The following is a 17098-nucleotide window of genomic DNA, read 5'->3' on the forward strand; positions in this document are numbered from 1 at the left end:
CTGGATGCAGTGGTCCCATCCCGCCGCATTCCGCTGCTGCGTTCCCGCCGTGGGTTCAGGTGGCGGCGGGACCCTCCCCGAGGGCGGGACCGTGCCGAGGGCGGCCCTTGGACGGCGGCGGCGGCTGCGGGCGGGGTGTCTGCGCGATGGCGGCGGCGGCGGAGCCGTGGCCGGAGCTGGAGGCGGCGGCGCGGGAGCGGCGGCGGGAGCTGTCGCTGGCGGGCGCGGCGGTGGCCGAGCGGGTGGCGGCGGGCGGCGGGCGGCTGCCGGAGGCGCTGCTGGCGCTGCCGCTGCTGCAGTCGCTGGAGCTGAGCGGCTGCGCGGCGCTGCGGGAGCTCGGCCCGGGCGTGGCGGCCGCGCTGCCCGCGCTGCACACGCTGGTGCTGAGCCGCAACGGGCTGGGCCCGGCCGGGCTGGGCGCGGGGCTGGGTGGGCCCCTGCCCGCTCTCCGCCTGCTCGACCTGTCCGGGAACGGACTGGAGGCGCTGCCTGCCGCGCTCGGCGGGACGGGCGGCGGCGCGGGGGACGCAGTCCCGGCCTTCCCGCAGCTGCGCAGCCTCAACCTGAGCGCGAACCGGCTGCGGGAGCTGGGCCCGGGGCTCGCCCGCGCCGCGCCGCAGCTGCAGGAGCTGCTGCTGTCTGGGAACCGGCTGCGGGCGCTGCCCGGAGGGCTCCTGCCCCCCGAGGGGCCGCCCGCGTCCTTCCCGCTGCTCAGCCGGCTGGACGCGGCCGACAACGAGGTGGCCGAGCTGGGCGCGGACATCGCGGCGCTGCCGGCGCTCAAGGTGGGAGCCGAGCCCGCCGCCCCGCACGGGTCCCCCGGCACAGCTCTGACCGCCCCGTCTCTGTCTCCTCCAGAGCCTGGACGTGGCCAACAACCAGCTGCGGGAGCTGCCCGCCGCGCTGGCCGACTGCCCCCGCCTGAAGGAGGCCAACTTCAGGGGCAACCAGCTGAGGGACAAGCGGCTGGAGAAGATGGTCAATGGGTGCCAGACGAAGGCTATTCTGGAGTACCTACGGGCCGGTGGCCGTGGGAAGGGGAAGGCTGAGAGTGGCAGAGACGACGTCAGGAAGAAGAAGAGGGAGAAGCAGCAGAAGAAGGACAGTGGGGATGGGGAGCAGGATGAGGTGGAAGAGGCGAGCAAGCTGCTGGTGAAGGTTCTGCACGTCTCTGAGAACCCTGCGCCTTTGGTGGTCAAAGTGAGCCCGGGTGTCAAAGATGTGCGAGCCTTCATCGTGTGCTGTGTGCTGAAAGGAGTGAACTTAAAGCCGGGAAATGCTCTCAAGAGGTTCCTGACCATGCAGGTAACAGCTGCAGCCTCATGGTACTCATTTGGAGTGGGAATATTGCTGGCAGAGTTGGAAATAGACTCTTCTAGGCCTTTTTCAGCAGATGAGTTTGTGAAACTTAAGGTGAGCTCCTCACCCAGCAGGTGTGAGGGTACAGGGTGAGTTGTCCCTGCCAGCAGCACATGCCCAGTCAGTCTGAAATCAGCAGAACTGGTTTTTGGGAAGGACCCATGAGAGCTCAGGTATTGCTCAGGTATTGTTTTGGGAAGGACCCATGAGAGCTCAGGTATTGTGAGGGCAATGGACACACTCAGATTTGTGTTGTGACTGTAACAGCAGCTTGTTAGTGCTGTGGAACCTGTTAAAAGCTAAAAATAACCTTGTATCCCTGTGTAGAGATCCCCTGGATTGGCTCCAGCTTCCCTGGTCTGTTAAAACCATGTTACACACCCAGCTTCCTGACTGAGGTATCCTGCCCACAGACCTGTCCCTGGGCTTGCTGCTTACCTGTCCCTTAGGTGGCAGGTGGGAGCTGCTTTCAGGTTACAAGGCTTGAGTGTTTGGGATTGCTTTCTGACTTAGAATTTGTTTTCCCTGTAGTGAAACATGTCACCTTTGCTTTGCTACCTTTGCATTTGGGCTGTAATGGAGATACAGATGAAGGGAAGGGCTCTGCTTTAGTCACTTGGCTGGTAGTGCTCGCAGCGTTAAAGTTGGGGAGCACTACCAGCACATAGAAGGGATAAATAGAAGAATCTGCACATAGAAGGGATAAATTACATTGACTTTTTGATCTGTTTTGATGGCATCCTTTGTGTTTCAGACCAAGCTGCACGAGGACATCTGTGAAAAGCGCACAGTGGCCACCATTGCCACCCACGACTTGCAGCTGGTCAAAGCTCCTCTGACATATGATGTTCAGCCTCCTGATGAACTCAAGGTAGGGTCTAAGAGTGCTTTCTTACCTCATAGAACCTAGAAAACAAACTCCAGGAACTTTAGATGTTGTACGGATTTCCTTGCTGTCCTGCTGTACCAGGTGCCTGGTTTATTACTAGTGACTGAGCCTGTTTTTCAAGTGGGTGTTAGCGCAGTCCATGTGAAATGGAAAGTATTTCCATGCTGAAAAAGGCATGACAACATGCAGGAATATTGGTTAACTATTGACTTGCTTACAGGGGGGTGTTGTAACCCTGGTGTTTGAGAGGAATTCAGTTAAAATGTTTTGTTTTCCTGTGTGGTGCAGATCATGCCCCTGGGTCGGAAGGAGATCAAGGCAAAGGATCTTCTCCGCCAGCTGCAGCTGGAGGCTGAGGAGCAGCGGAAGCAGAAGAAGCGTCAGAACGTCTCTGGGCTGCACAAGTCAGTGCCTTGTTGTGGTTTTCCCACATACATTTAGGTGACTGCACTGGGGATGTGACAGATGTGTTAAGAACAGCAGATAGAAGGGAAGCAGAGAGGATTGAAGGGTGTGTGGTGCACATGCTGTGAGCTAAGGGAATCAGGGATGAAGTAAACTTAACGTAGTGGCAGATGGGCTGTAAGGCAGTGTGTGGCCCTGCCCTGTGCTGAGATCACACACTAATTCCTTTTTGTCACTATTTCCTCCCCTTGTGTCCAGCTGCTCTCTCAGTTGCTCACTTCTTGCTGCTTTGTTTCTCGTGGCAGGTACCTGCAGCTGCTGGATGGCAAAGACAACTACCCATGCCTGGTGGATGCTGAAGGTGCTGTGATTTCCTTCCCACCAATAACCAACAGTGAGAAAACAAAGGTACTTGCCATTCATGGAAATACATTAATAATTAAGCAGTTTTCTTTCTATCAAGAGATGTTTAACTCAAAGACATACACAGTTCTGTGAAACTTGTGCTTGTAGTCCAAGTATAAACTCTTACAGTTTATATGGGCTCCACTGTCAAACTGAGAGGGATCTGGGAGTTACAGTTTTACCTTTTTAAATCTGTTCCAAAGCACCAGCCTGCCTGTGCAAAGCCTTTGTTGAAGGGTAAGAATATGGCTTTTGATTTGTAAAGAACAGCAGAGCTTTGCCCCTGATTAAACTGCCCCTGAGTGAAAGCCTTCAGCTCTGTGTGCTGGGACATGTCCAGGGGGCTGCTCTGGGTAAGCTGCTCTGACTCCTGACTTGCTTCATCTCTGAAACTCTTACAGATTAGAAAAGAGACCCGGGACCTGTTTCTGGAAGTCACGAGTGATACCAGTTTACAGATCTGCAAAGATGTGATGGACACACTTATCCTGGTAGGGAGTTCAGGAAAATACTCTTTGGTTTTTGGGGGGGCTCCTACCAAATGTGTTATTGCTCACATGCATTGAGAAGAGCACAGAAGCTGATTTGTATTTTGGTAGTATTGTTACTCCCTCTCTTTGTTCCCTGCCACAGAATTGATGTTGGTCTCTGTACTTTGCTTTTAACAGAAAATTGCAGAGCTGAACAGATCTGCCTTGGAGAACAAGGAAGGCTCTGGTTCAGATATGGAATCAGATGCTCTCTGTGGACCAGGGAATTTGAACCTGCCCTTGGTGGTGGAGCAGGTGCGAGTGGTGGACATGGATGGGAACTTGAAAGTACTTTATCCTTCAAAAACAGACCTGGCCACAGTGTCCTCTCTGCTGACTGTGATCCGTTAGCAGCTGCCTGAGAATCCTGGGAGAGGATTCCATTGCCTTGATTTTGGTTGATTTCTGTATATTCAACAATGCAGCTGGAGCACAGTGAGATGGTTTGGGTTTTTAAAGAAGAGATGTGGAGCATCCTGCTGAGAAAGCAATGGCTTCAGAGTTTGGTGTGCTACAGCAAGGAGAATTGGGATCTTTCATCCTAAACAGAGATCATCCATGTTAGGCCTGTGCAAAAGAGCAGCATCTTCAAACATGGACTGAAGGCAAAGAAGCTGTTGGGTATCAGAATGCAGTAGAGAAAATCATTACAATGTTTAAAAGAAGCACAGTCACATTTTTCTGTAAGATCACTTTTTCCTCCTGGTGTTTCATCTGGATCATTATTGTGGCAGCAGAGAAATCCAGTCAGTGTGGAACTGAGGTCCTCTGCTGGGTACAACCTGGAGTCAGAATGCCAAAGCACTTTGCTGACATCTTGTTCTGCAGAATTTTATCTGGAGTAACTGTGAACGTTTAGTTGCTGTCAGAAGCATTTAATTGCTGTCAGAACTTGAGGGATGCATTTTAAAGTGACGGTTTCTGTGTTCAGGCACGAGCACAGCTTCCATTTTTAAGGGATTTGTTGAGTCAGCTGCTGGGTTTGTGTGTCTCAGTGCATTTCAGGGCCATCCTCCATCCCTGTGGGAATTGTGGTGACCTTGTGTGTGCCCAGAGAGTTACTGTGGTTGAGCACTGGCTTTGTTCTTGCTGAGGAGGTTCAGGTCCATTCAGAGCTGCCTCCAACTGACACTGCTGGACTCCCTGTCCCCCCAGAGTACAGGCACTGATGCCCAGAGTGACCCTCCTGGAGCTTTCTGTCCCACCCATGTATTTTTGCCTTCCAAAATACAGGTGGTTGAAGCAGTTCTTGTTTGGCAGTCTCTGGGTGACCTATATGTGTGGGTGAGCACTGGTGTAAACTCACACCTCTCCCTAAGCCAGGGTGACCCCCAGACTGACTCTCTTCTGGTAAAAGTGATATCTCAGAGCTCTAACTGAACTGCTGCTATGTCAGAGACATCCCCATGTTGGGTCTAGCACATGCAATGGAAAAATAAAACAGCTTTTGCAGCCCTGGCACTGTCCCTCATTTTGGCATTGGGGGACATTCAGTCAGGTCACTTACAAACTTCCCAAGGCAAAAATAGCCAAGCCATTCTTGTGCTTCAGGCTTCTCTGGGAAGTCAAGTGTTACTACAGAACAAGGACTTCCAGTGACTTGTGCTCTGAGTTGGCTGAAACAATTGAATCAGATACTCCCACAGAACTTGGTGTCAGTAAAATGAGTTTAATTTCTTGTAAGGCACCAGCTCCGAGCTGAGAGCCCAGAGTCTGAGCTGGTGATGGGTTCTGGCTCAGCCATCAGAGCTTTTCCATCCTGGAGGATTTCCTTCTCCTTGCTGGTGATGCTGTGCTGCTGTCGCTGCTGAGCAGTGACGTCCTGCTGCTCTTGTTCTTCAGCAGCTGCTGGAACTCTGTCCGCTCGTTGAAGATTTTCTGAAAATCAGCCACATGTGAAGAAGTGGGAAGGCTGGGAGCAGCACTGCAAAGTGTTCTCTTACGTCAGCAGTCCTTCCTGGCTGCTGGAAGCTGTCTGGAAGAGCCACATACCTGCATTGCCTCCAGCACGTCATCATCCGTGAGCTCGCCCTGGGGGTCCTGGCTGCCCTCCACGCTGAACGTAGCCTGGATTATTTTGTTTCTATACCTTTCAAACTTTGGATAAAAGAGGAGAGCAGGTGTGTTCAGGCTTTATGTGCAATTCCTTGGCATTTGCACTGATTTACAGAGACTGTGTTGTCAGGCTTGGGCAAAGGACTGGTGAATGATGATGTGGAAGGTGTTTATATGAAATTATAGGCAGTTTGGGCTTCACTGAAAATGCTGTGGTAATCATGTGGGTCTAGGTGAGCCAAGGCTCTTTCCCTGGCACCAGGCACATCTGCCTGCAGGAGATGACTTTAGGGTGGTTCTTGTTACCTTGGGTCTGGAAGGATGTTAGAAATCTGACCTGAACTCACCTTTGTCAAGTTTCTGGTATTTGAGGTTTCTTTTCTTTTTAAAAGGCACATTTGTCCTCTAGGGAGCAAATGGATTGAGATTCCCAAGTGTGTCCCAAGAGGGAGACAGGGCTCTGAGGTGAAAGAGGCCATGCTTACCTTGCTGCTGATGAGCTCCAGTGCCACTCTGGTTTGCAGCTCCGTCTGCTGCAGTGCCTCACACTTGCTCTGGGTCTCTCTCTGGGCCTGTTTCTGCTCCAGGAATTGGCGGCGGGTGGTCACAACCTCAGCCTGCAACTGGCTGTTTGTCCTCTCTAACTCATGGATGATGTTGTCTTGCTCAGCCAGCCGGACTTCCTGTTCTGTAACAATCTGAGCAGATACAGAAATCAAGCTGTCACTGGGGAGAAGAAAGTAAGCAAGTTTGGCCTCATTTTCCCACTGTTTGGTCCACATGTTTCCTGGGCAGAATCTATGGACTGACAATCTCACCAGTAGTGGTAGCTGTTATTATTTGGTGTTTTCTCTAAAACTACTTGGATTGAGTGGGGGTTTTATATGCCAAATGCCACCAGCCTTAAAACCAGCCCAGTGAAGCAGCAAACACCAGACTTTTTTGTAGAGGCTTAGCACGGATTCACCTCTTGAAGGGTGTAGTTCCTTTCCTCCATCATCATCACCGCTTCTTCCTGCCTCTGTCTTTCTGTCAGTCTGTACAACTGGAAGGAGAATATTTTATACTTCATTTTCACAGCTACAGGTGCCCCTCCTGCCTATGACATGTTGCAAAAACCCCAAATTCCCAGCTGCTGTGTCTCCTGCTAGCCATGGCCACCAAACTCTTGGGCCGTACCCTGTTAGACACAGCTTGGAGCTTGACTTCTCTCAATCTGAGCTGCTTCTGGAGCAATTCCTTTTCAGATCTGATTTTCCTAAGCTCAGATTCTTGGATCTCCATCTGTCTTTGCAAGGAAGAGATGGCACCTGTAAAGTCAGAGAATATTTCTGTTAGCAAAGCAAATCCTTGCTGAATGCCCTGTGGCTGCTTTTTTCAGGTGAGCATAAGCAAAGCCACTGTGGGAACAGTCTGGGACCAGACTTGGGTCACATTAATGCTGCAGCCACAGTAATTCTGGGTGATAATGTGGTTTGTGGGTTTGTACAGCCTGGAGAAGAAAAGGTGGTTTCACTTCAGGGTGACCTAATTGTGGCCTTCCAGTACCACAAAGAGCTGTCAAGAGTGAGACTGTTCACAAAGTCCTGGAGTGACAGGACAAGGGGGAATGGCTTCACACTGATAGAGAGCAGGGTTAGAGCGGATATATGGAAAAAATTCTTCCCTGTGAGAGTGGGGAGGCCCTGGTGCAGGTTTTCCAGAGAAACTGTGGCTGCCCCATCCCTGGAAGTGTCCAAAGCCAGGCTGGACAGGGCTTGGAGCAACCTGGGATAGTGGAAGATGTCCCTGCTCATGGCAGGGGGTGGCACTGGGTGATTTTTAAGCCCAACCATTCTGTTATTCCATATGTATTAAACAACCCAGCTTTGAGGTGGGCACTGCTCTGAGGACACGCAGAGGGGGCACCTCGAGCCCCGCTTTGCCACTCTGCTCAGCGCTTTCTCTGCTGGGCTTTCTCACGTTATTCACTTCCAAGGGCAGAAAGAAAGCGTTTTCAGAACAAGCGGCCTTTTCAGCCTGTGAGCGACACCCTGCAATGTTTCCAAGGTGAAAGGAGCCGAATTGAATGAGACCTAGGCAGGTAAAACTGTGCTCTGGGCACCTCCCGCGGTACCTATGGCCATTTTGTGGTCATCCTTTGCTTTCCGCAGCTCCTCCCGGAGCTGTTCCACGGTTTCGGCGTGAGCTGCTCCCTGCGAGTCCTCGGCTTCCATCGCCCGAGGCTGGGGCTGGGGCTGGGGCTGGGGTCGGGCCGGGTCTGGTCTCTCTCGGCGCTGCAGGGCTCGGAGCGGGGCAGCTGCCAGGCAACGGCGTGAGGCGGGCGGGCCTTCCGCTTCCGAGTCAGCGGGGCCGGGCCATGGGGCGGAGGAGGAAGACGCTGCACGACTACGCGGCCGAGTTCTCGGAGCTGTCGGTGCGGCGGGAGCCGGCGGGGCCGGGCCCGGCGGGCGCCGTGGAGACGCTGTTCTGCACGCCGTGCCAGCTGCCCCTGAGGGTGCGCCGCGACCGCATCCTGGAGCACCTCAGCTCGGGCCGCCACTGCCGCAACCGCCGCCTGCTCCGGCAGCTCGGGCTGCGCGCCCCGGGGCTCCGGTGAGGGACACAGCGCTCCTCGGGCTCACCCGGCCTTTCCCTGCCTCACCCGCCTCATCTCAGCCTCACCCGACCGACCCCTGCTCGGGCTCACCCGGCCTTTCCCAGCCTCACTCACTTCATCTCAGTCTCATCCAACCGACCCCTGCTCGGGCTCACCCGGCCTTTCCCTGCCTCATCGGCCCCATCTCAACCTCACCCGGCCCCAGGACAGTGTCCCCAGCTGGATCAGTGCCCGTCCCCATGTGCTGGGCACTGCTGAGGCCCTTTGAATGCCGTGTGCAGTTCTGTTCCTCACTACAAAACAGACATTGAGGGGCTGGAGTGTGTCTAGAGAAGGGCATAGAGCTGGGGAAGGGGCTGGGGAGTCAGTGCTGTGAGGAGTGGCTGAGGGAGCTGTGGGTAGCACTTAGTGCTGTGGTTTAATTGACAAGGAAGTGCTCAAAGGTTTGCCTTGATGATCTTGGAAATCTTGTCCAGCCTTAATGATTCTTTTAATTATCTGTCTCACCTAACTCCACTCAGGAAGCATTTGGACAACATCCTCAGACATAGGATGGCGTTCTTATGCAGGGTGTTCTTCTCAAGAGTTGGATTTGATGATCCTTGTGGGTCCCTTCCAGCTCAGGATATTCTCTGATCTCTGTCTCCTCAGCTCTGCAGGTCCCGACTCCAGCCTGAGCCTGAGCCTGCCCCTGCCACTCGACATGCCCTCCCTGATCTCCCATCCCTCCTTCCTCATCACCACTGGATCCAGCACTGGCTACAGCATGGTCCCCTCCCAGCCCTCCTACCACAAGCTGCTGGTTCCCCACCACCCCATCCCTGCCACACACAGGGACGACCCAACACCCTCCACCTCCGCCAGCCACCCCTCACCGCTGGCCACCTTCCACACCGGAATTGCACCTCTTGGCCAAAGTGGGCTCACACCTGATGCTTCCAACAGCCCGATGCCCTCCTCATGTCATAGTGGCAGCAGCGTTGGCCTCATGCTCTTCGGCGCAGGGCTCGCGAGCGCAGCCTTGTTGCAAAGCCTGCTGGAGGAAGCTGGCTGCTGCCTGCTCTACGTGCTGGAGGATCAGCTGGAGGAGGTGGAACGTGCCTTTGGCACCGAGATCCCGGCTGGCACCAGGGTGCTGCGGCAGCAGGAGGCCACCATCGCACTCAGTGATCCACGGTACTGACGGCCATCAGCTCCCGGGTGTGGCTCTGCTCAGGGCTTGGGGGTTCCATACAAGCCTTGCCTTTCCCTCTGGGAAGCTCTGTAGCAGCCCCAGACTGTGCCTCTGGCCCTCTGTGTGGGAGTGAGGGGTCCTTTTGTCACCTACCCATGGGTCCTTTAGGAGTCTCTGAGAAGCTTAACTGGGTTTGCACACCCAGATTAATGGAAACTTGGAGGTGTTTAGATACAAGCAGTTTTGTTAAGAAATAAAAAAAAAAATCCTCCATTCCCACAGAAGAGTAATAAATGACACCTTCCCTGCTGCCTGCCAGTTTCCCTGTCTCAGAGCAGTCGGCTGAGTTTGGTAGCTCTTGGTACTCTGAGATAAGCAAGGGTTGTTGTAAATAGGGAGGATTGTGGCATTTTGCTTTACAGTTGAACTGAACAGCTGTAACATCACTAAAGTGCTGTTGCTGTCAGGTCTAAAATATTGCAGGAGCAAAAGGCAGAGCTTTTAGGAAAGGCAGATTTGATACTAGAAAGTAAAGAATCCCAGGAAGCTAAAGTGCATTGATCAGCAGCTCTACCACATAAATACTTTGGATTTCTCTGTGTGTGTTAACTGACAGGATTTAAATCCTTTTTAAAGAAAACCTTTAAAAAACTTTCTCCTTGAAGATACAGGAAGAGCAGTGCAATTCCTTTGTGCCACTTGTGATTTTAACCTGTGTGTGTCACTCTATATTTCATCTTTGAAGCAAGCACTGAGTTCCTTCTATAACCCAGCTGGCTCTTCCAGAGCAATGGGGTTTTAGTGTTTTTTAACTGTAACCAAATAGAGGTTTTGAGCACTGTTTGATCTAGTGAAAACCTTGTCCTTACTGAAGATCTCTCTTGATTCCTGCAGAGTCTCTGGAGCCATTATTTGTTCCCCACCTGACAAAGCCCCTGAGATGGTAAGAGATGTCTTACGAGCAGGTGAGAGGAGCAGCTGCACATTCAGCTTTTCTCTATGCCCATTGATGTGCACTTGTGTGTTTGTGTTTCAGCAGCAGCCCTGGAGCTGTGCACGCTCTCAAATTGTGTAATTAAAGTGCCTGAGATCCCTGCTGATGTTAATGGCTGGACACCAGTGGGGTTTGTGCTATGCTGGTCCCAGTATGACTGGGCAGTGTCTCATCCTATAATCCCACCAGGACTCACAGGAAAGCTGTCACCAAAACAGTCCCACTCCTGGGGTCTGGGACAGCTGAAACCACAGCAGGCAGGCAGAAGGGGGTAAATGCCATCAAAACCAGAAATGTAATGAGCTGTTACTGCAAGATCAAGGTGTTTTGTGCAGCTGTGTCTCCCCTGAGCCCCGTGTGTGTCCTGTTTTGCACAGGTAAAGGTGTGTTCTGCGAGGGGCTGCCCAGCTTGGACAGACAGACAGCAGAAGCCTGTTTTGATGAGGCCGACAGGTGTGGGAGGCCACTTGTGTGTGGGTTCTACAAGTAAGACCATTGGTTTTCCTGTGATTTATTCTTTATAAAATCCCATGTCTGGAAGCAGCACTGGTTCCTCAGGCTCTCCTGCCTTTGTCCTCAAATCAGCTTGGTTTCACCTTGAGAGGAATAGTGGATTTGTCTTTGCAAACAAGCTGTGGGTCTGCTGGTAGATAAAAGAAACAATGGGAAGGATTCCACTGATTGATGAATAGAAAAAGATATTTGCTTTTGCAAATAAACTTTAGGTTTGCTGATAAATGAAATTAGACATTGAAAAATGAAAGAAACAATAGGGAAGAAAAACACCTAAATTCCGTAAGAATTAAAAATGAAAAGGGAGGGTTGTACATTAGAGGGGAACCTTTGGGATCAGGTGTTCTGGAAAGTCTGAACCTCTCAAGTTTCTCAGCCAATGGGGAAAGAGAGAAGGGAAATGTGGCTGTTAAGCTGGGATAAAAAGGAGGCTGTATCCTCCAAAAATTGGAGAGATCCCAGGGGAATGCCCCATGGCCTCTCCCTTTATTGAAATAAAGTAAAAAAAGACTCTTAAGTCTCCTTTTTGGACGTAAACCTCTGATGTTTGTGGATTAATTTTCCTAACAACCTTATCCTTGTTCCCCTTGGAAGGCGCTTTGACCCAGCCCTGCAGTTCCTGTACAAGAAGGTGCGGGACAGCCGGGCCCTGGGCAGGATCCACCGGATATCAACCATCAGCAGCCTCTATCCTGCAGCCTCTCTGAGCCTGCTGAAAGCCTCAGGTACCCAGCAGCTCCCTTCACTCAGAGTCATGGAATGGTTTGGGTGGGAAAGCACCTTTAAGCTGATCTGTTCCACCCCCTGCCATGGGCAGAGACACCGTAACCAGACAAGGTTGATCCAAAGCCTGTCCTGGAAATGTCTCTATGTTCTGTGGGAATTCCCCTGAATTTGTATAGCCTTAAGATCCATGGGGAGGAGTGTTTTTTGAGGAGTGTTTTCTTTACCAAACTTCATTTCTGTGCCTCTTTTGTCCCTTTTTTTCTTCACTTTGGGGGCTTTTTATACCATCCCTGTGCAGTTCAGAAATGTAAATTGGTTGTGGGTTTCAATATGGAGACATTAATGCCCAGTTTTGGTTCTTCCAGGTGGAATTTTTTACAATGCTGCCGTGCATGACATAGATATTATCAGTTTGTTGTTGGGAGAGAGTGTGCCAGATACAGTATTTTCCCTGGGCCATGCCTTCTGTGCAGGTAAGAATGAGTCTTTTGATAGTTTATTGCGTGCCTCTGGACTTCAGGATTAAAACTAGGAAGAAAGAAGGCATGGGAGCATTATAGCCATGACGATTGTTCCATCATGGAGCAGTTGAATAAACAGGCTGGTGGAACATAAGGCAGGTTCCTTGGGGGTACTTGGTGAAGATCTCTGAATCTGATGAATTTCCTCCTGGTGTGAAGCAGTTGCAGTGGAATTATCATGGAACATGACTCTGCAGGATACCAGATTTGGAACCAGAGTGCAGAAAATAACTGAGCAAAGGTTTGAGCTCACAAGAGTGTGAATGAAATGTTCATTCTCTGCTTTCTCTGGCCCTTCTCTGTGGATCCCAGCACAAAGCTGTGCCTTTGCTCTGGGTCACATTGGGCTGCCGTGCACACTCCGCGTTACCACACTCATTTAAATGAACAATAAAAGGTGGAAGCTGCCATTTTTGAAATGGAAATGCAGAGTTTTAATTAAGGTAATTGCAGCAGCTGCCAAGCTTGGCTGGCTGGGGTGAGGAGGGGCAGGATGCAGGGCTCTCTTGCATGCACAGCATTGAAATGCAGCAAACAAGAGCCCTCCAGGAGAGTTCTGTACCCTCTGCCTTGCTCCAGCAACGTGCTGGAAGTTGCCTGATCCTGGAAGCACAGGTGGGTGCCCTCATTAGAGAGCTGCGGGCTGGGAAGGTGGAGTTGGGCCTGGGACTGTGTGTTCCTGCAGAACTGCCTGTGACATCAGGAATGCTGGTGAAGCAGCTGGGGTGCTGTCACCAGTGCGTCCTATGGGAAGCTGTCACAAAGCCAGTGTTGTCTCCCCAAGGAGGAACAGCAGTTTGTAGCCGTAGTTTGTGCTGGTTTGCTGTTCCTGGGGTGAGCCAGGCCTGTTTTGTCCCCAGACATGGGCTGCCTGAGGGATGTGGACACGGTCACCATCAGCATGAAGTTCCCCAGTGGAGCCATTGTCTCTCTGGACATCAGCCAGCACTGCACAAGGAGCTGTGACCAGCGGCTGGAGGTGGGGTCCTGCTGCTCAGTCAAGTCTGTTTTAACTCCTCTGAGTGTGCCTGCAGCACATTTCCCAAAACCCCTTCTGTGACCAAATCATTGAGGTTGAAAAAAACCTCCAGGATCATCAAATCCAACCTGTCACCAATCCCCACCTTGTCACCCAGAGCAGAGCTTTAAGTGCCACATGTTTGTTTGGCTGTTGCCTCAGCAGCAGTGGCTTCTTGTCCTTTTTCAGTCTACAATCCACTTTCTCTTTTCTCACCCAAATTTTCTGTCTGTCCCATGCATTATGTGGTGTTAAGAGCTGCATGAATCATTCCAGAGCGAGAACTGATGTCAGCTCTGCTGAGGCTGAAATTGTGCAGATTTCCTTTGTCCTTTCCAGGGTGGTCTTGGCTGTGTAGCAGGAGTCCAGCATATGAAAGGGGAAGAAAAGTGTAAATTCCTACAGTAATGAATAATTGCAGCTATGGGGGCTGGTCTTGGGGAGGAATTTCTGTTAAGCACTTGTAAAAGGGGCTTTGCTCAGGTGAGGTATCACACAAGTGGAAGTCACCGTACTACAGCACATCCCTGGTGTTTTTGTTGTGTCTGAGCCATACCAGGGCTGGGGCAGATGTGACTCCTCATTTCAGAACCTACTTTTGTCTTGATTTTACAAACCAGGGCTTCTCCAACCTGGCCAAGTGTGTGAGATTGAAAGTGTGATGACTTCAAAATGTTCTTTCTCCTCTCTTTTGCTCCTTCCCTCAGGTTCACGGGTCTCAAGGGACGCTAAGAGTGGACAACCAGAACCCCCTGGGCATCACAGAGCATGGAACTTCTGTGTCCATCTGTCCCCAAACCCAAGCTGAGCGCTACAGAGATGCATACAGGGAGCTCTTCCGGCACTTCCTGAGAGCCCTGAAAGGTGGGACAAAGCTTGAATGGATGGCTGGTGTTGCTTTGGGTTGGCTTTCTTAGGGGATGCACTGTGTCAGGTCATGGAGATGGGTGGGAAATGATGATCTCAAACTCTATGCTGGGAAGAAATGAGAGTTGGGAGGGGAAATTGCCTTGGACCTTACTGCACTTTGTGATGAAAGCAGCTGTTTGTGACAGTCAAGAGATCCTCAGACAGAGTCCTGGCTGCCCAGAAGGGATAAAAATCCCAGAATTATGGAGTGGCTTGGGTAGGAAGAGGCTTTGAAGATCATCTAGTCCAAGCTATTTTTGTTCAACAGTATTTCAGTTGTTGTGGCTGCATTGACAGAGCAGGAGGAGGGGCTGAAATGTTTTAAGTCCTGTGGGCCCCAGTGCTGTGGTGGGATCTGTGCTCACAGGGGACCACGGGTTTCATCTAGTGCTTTGTTCCTGTCCCACAGGCCAGGAGCCCCCCGTGGTCACCAAGGAGCAGTTCCTCTGCACCATCCAGGTCGCTGCAGCAGCCGAGCAGTCCTGGAGGAGTGGATCTGCCGTGGACTTGCACAGCGGTGCTGCAGATCCACCTGGGGTCAAGGCTGAGCAGGTGTGACAGCCACTCCCACCCAGTGGCCTCAACAGAAGCCTGGATGGTGGTTTTGGTGTTCCTACTGGGAATGCCCAGCAGACAGAGGCACTTCTAAACCAGGAGCACTTGGTGCTGGGGCAGGGCAGGGTTCCTACCTTGTCAGCCAGAGCCTGCAAGAAATTCCGTGTGCTTTCATCCAGGGGGGCTTTTCCTCCTGGAGGGTGCTGCCACAGAGCTCTAGGAGAAGAGTGGTGCTCCTCGGGCCAGGCAGGGTGGTGTAGGACCACCAATAGCTGGGATGAGGGAGGAGTCTCCCCTTGGAGAGGGAACAGCCACTGCCTACCTAGAGAAGTCACAAGCAGGCACCTTCCCAGCAGTGCCACAGGGAAGGTGATTTAATGCGCAAAAATCCACAGCAGCATATTTGAATATGTTTAGATTGGATATATGGAAGAGATTCTTCCCTTTAAAGGTGGTGAGGGGCTGGAATGGATTTTCCAGAGGAGCTGTGGCTGCCCCATCCCTGGAAATGTTCAAGGCCAGGTTGGACAGGGCTTGAAGTAACCTGGGATAGTGGAAGGTGTCTCTGCCCATGGCAGGGGGTGGGATGGGATGAGCTGTAAGGTTCCTTCCAAACAAACCAGTCTGGGAGTCCATGATCCTGTTTGGGACACAGGCCCCAGAAGAAAGCAGAGCCACAGGCCAGGCAGTGTCTCTGCCAGGAGCTTTGGACCTTGTCATGTGTGGAGCTCTCTGCAGGTGTGTGGCTCTGACTGTTCCTGTCTGGCTGTCACATGCCAGTTTTCAAGATCTTTTGAAACCATTTTTTTTTTTTGCATTTTTATTGAATTACAACAACATTCTTGACTTCTTCCATTTCAAGGCATTCATTTATAAACTTCTTGCAAGAATCAATTTCCAATTCCTACCTGTGGAATATATGCTCCTAAAACTAGAAATAATGGTGAAATTTGTGTTCTTTTTGGGAAATTGTTTTTAACTGTGTCATTTTTCAAGCTCAGAAAAACTGTCTTAATGCTTGTTCTCCATTCCATTCACTATTTTTTAGCCATTTATTGAGAAAAAAAGTTTTATGTATCCAGAAGCTGGTTTTGCCTCTCTGTACTTGCTATAGCAGATTAGTACACAATGCTGGGTTTCTTTTTTGTTTCAGTAGCTTCAGGCCCTTTCAGGCCCTACAGTTGAAGGTTTACTCTGGGTTAAGAGGGCACTTTCTGTCCAGTTTTAATTTCCAGATGCAAGAATTCCCACATGTGCTTTTATTGTGTTACAAAACAAAAACAAACCAACAAAAAAAAAACAATGCAAAACAAAAAATAGTAACCACAGCTATAAAAATAACACATTTTCCAAAGATAACATTACAAAAAATACAGTTCCTATCACAGAGTGATCCATTAATACTGCCAGGAACAGCCCTGGGAACGCTGGAAATGTGAGTGGTTGTTGCAAAAGCTTTAAAGCATTAAAGTGCTTTACTGAGCCATTTCCTGGGGACACAGATCACTGTCAGCCATGCCAGGGGAGTTCCCAATCCCAAAAGTTCCCAGTCCCTGTGGTGTGAGGGGTGGGATGGCCTGAGGGATAGTGACTGCACCTGCAGCTCACCAGTCCCCGAGGGAGAGGAGGACAAGAGGCAGCCTCTGTGTGCTGAAGGCTCAGAGCTGCTGTGGGACACCCAGACAGGGCCTTGGAGGAGTGTCCCAGCCCAGGGCTGTGGGTGCAGCACATCCAGTGGTCACACTCCTGTCCCCCCTGGAGAGGGAACAGCCACTGCCTGCCTGGAGGAGAAGTCACATCTCAGGTGAGCTCTGCTGGGATTTTAGCACTTCTGCTCTTGCTTAGAGGGTCCAGGGCTTTGGGAAGGGTATCCAGCCCCTTCCCTAGCCTGGGGGTGATGGGAAGCAGGTGCAGGGCTGCCTTTGGAGGCCTCCAGAGGGAGAGTGCAGCAGTGGGAAGGGGCTGGGCAGCATCAACTCTGTGGAGATTCCCTCAGGCTGCCCAAAATCTCCGGTGACCAAGGGCTGAGGGGGCAGATGCAGGAGCTCCCTGCCCTCCCTCCCACAGTGACAGCTCCTGGGACTTCCAGTGCCTTTCCAAGACCTGTTGTGGGACACTGCCTTCCCAAAAGTGTAGGGAATAAACAATCAGGAAGGGAACACACCTATTTGTGTCCTTGCTTTCTGTGAAGGCTTTTTTCCCAGTCTGAATCAACAGAGAAATTGCAGCTGGGGAAAATGACAAGGAACAGAAGAGAATTGGGCAGCCAGTCCATGCTGTGCTCCAAAAGGATGGAATTTACACCATGACATTCCAGCTTGTCAGGTCTGACCTGTCAACAAAACTCCCCAAGGGAGCAGGGAAGGATTATCCAGACCTCTGACTTCCCAGGACAATCACTGGCTTTTCCCTTCCTCTACAACTGCATGCAAGAGACTCAGAGGAG

At 51.5% G+C, this 17098-nt stretch overlaps 3 protein-coding genes across 4 annotated transcripts; 2 read left to right on the forward strand and 1 right to left on the reverse strand.

The window, feature by feature from the left end:
• The first annotated feature begins 133 nt into the window (after window positions 1-133).
• On the forward strand, window positions 134-5046 carry LRRC47 (leucine rich repeat containing 47). The gene is made up of 7 exons (XM_009095702.4): window positions 134-785; window positions 859-1305; window positions 2114-2230; window positions 2537-2652; window positions 2959-3061; window positions 3460-3549; window positions 3727-5046. Exons 1-7 carry the CDS (start codon window positions 147-149, stop codon window positions 3937-3939), a joined length of 1725 nt encoding a protein of 574 aa, XP_009093950.4. The 5' UTR covers window positions 134-146; the 3' UTR covers window positions 3940-5046.
• Window positions 4611-7969, reverse strand: CCDC27 (coiled-coil domain containing 27). 2 transcript variants are annotated; one of them, XM_018920407.3, is made up of 6 exons: window positions 7760-7969; window positions 6823-6953; window positions 6611-6688; window positions 6129-6341; window positions 5581-5685; window positions 4611-5466 (listed from the first exon to the last, which is right to left on the reverse strand). In XM_018920407.3, the coding sequence occupies exons 1-6, from the start codon at window positions 7857-7859 to the stop codon at window positions 5332-5334; spliced, it is 762 nt and encodes a 253-aa protein (XP_018775952.1). In that variant the 5' UTR covers window positions 7860-7969; the 3' UTR covers window positions 4611-5331. The 2 variants fall into 2 exon arrangements, with proteins under 2 accessions (XP_018775952.1, XP_018775953.1); XM_018920408.3 differs by lacking the exon at window positions 6611-6688 and having other exon boundaries at window positions 7760-7967.
• Window positions 7970-7997: 28 nt separating this feature from the next.
• Window positions 7998-15741, forward strand: LOC108962844 (myo-inositol 2-dehydrogenase-like). The gene is made up of 9 exons (XM_018920406.3): window positions 7998-8238; window positions 8894-9418; window positions 10311-10381; window positions 10788-10896; window positions 11518-11648; window positions 12015-12122; window positions 13031-13149; window positions 13896-14052; window positions 14507-15741. Exons 1-9 carry the CDS (start codon window positions 8003-8005, stop codon window positions 14653-14655), a joined length of 1605 nt encoding a protein of 534 aa, XP_018775951.3. The 5' UTR covers window positions 7998-8002; the 3' UTR covers window positions 14656-15741.
• Window positions 15742-17098: the final 1357 nt, after the last annotated feature.

Source organism: Serinus canaria, chromosome 21 (assembly GCF_022539315.1).
Source record: "Serinus canaria isolate serCan28SL12 chromosome 21, serCan2020, whole genome shotgun sequence".
Taxonomy (NCBI): domain Eukaryota; kingdom Metazoa; phylum Chordata; class Aves; order Passeriformes; family Fringillidae; genus Serinus; species Serinus canaria.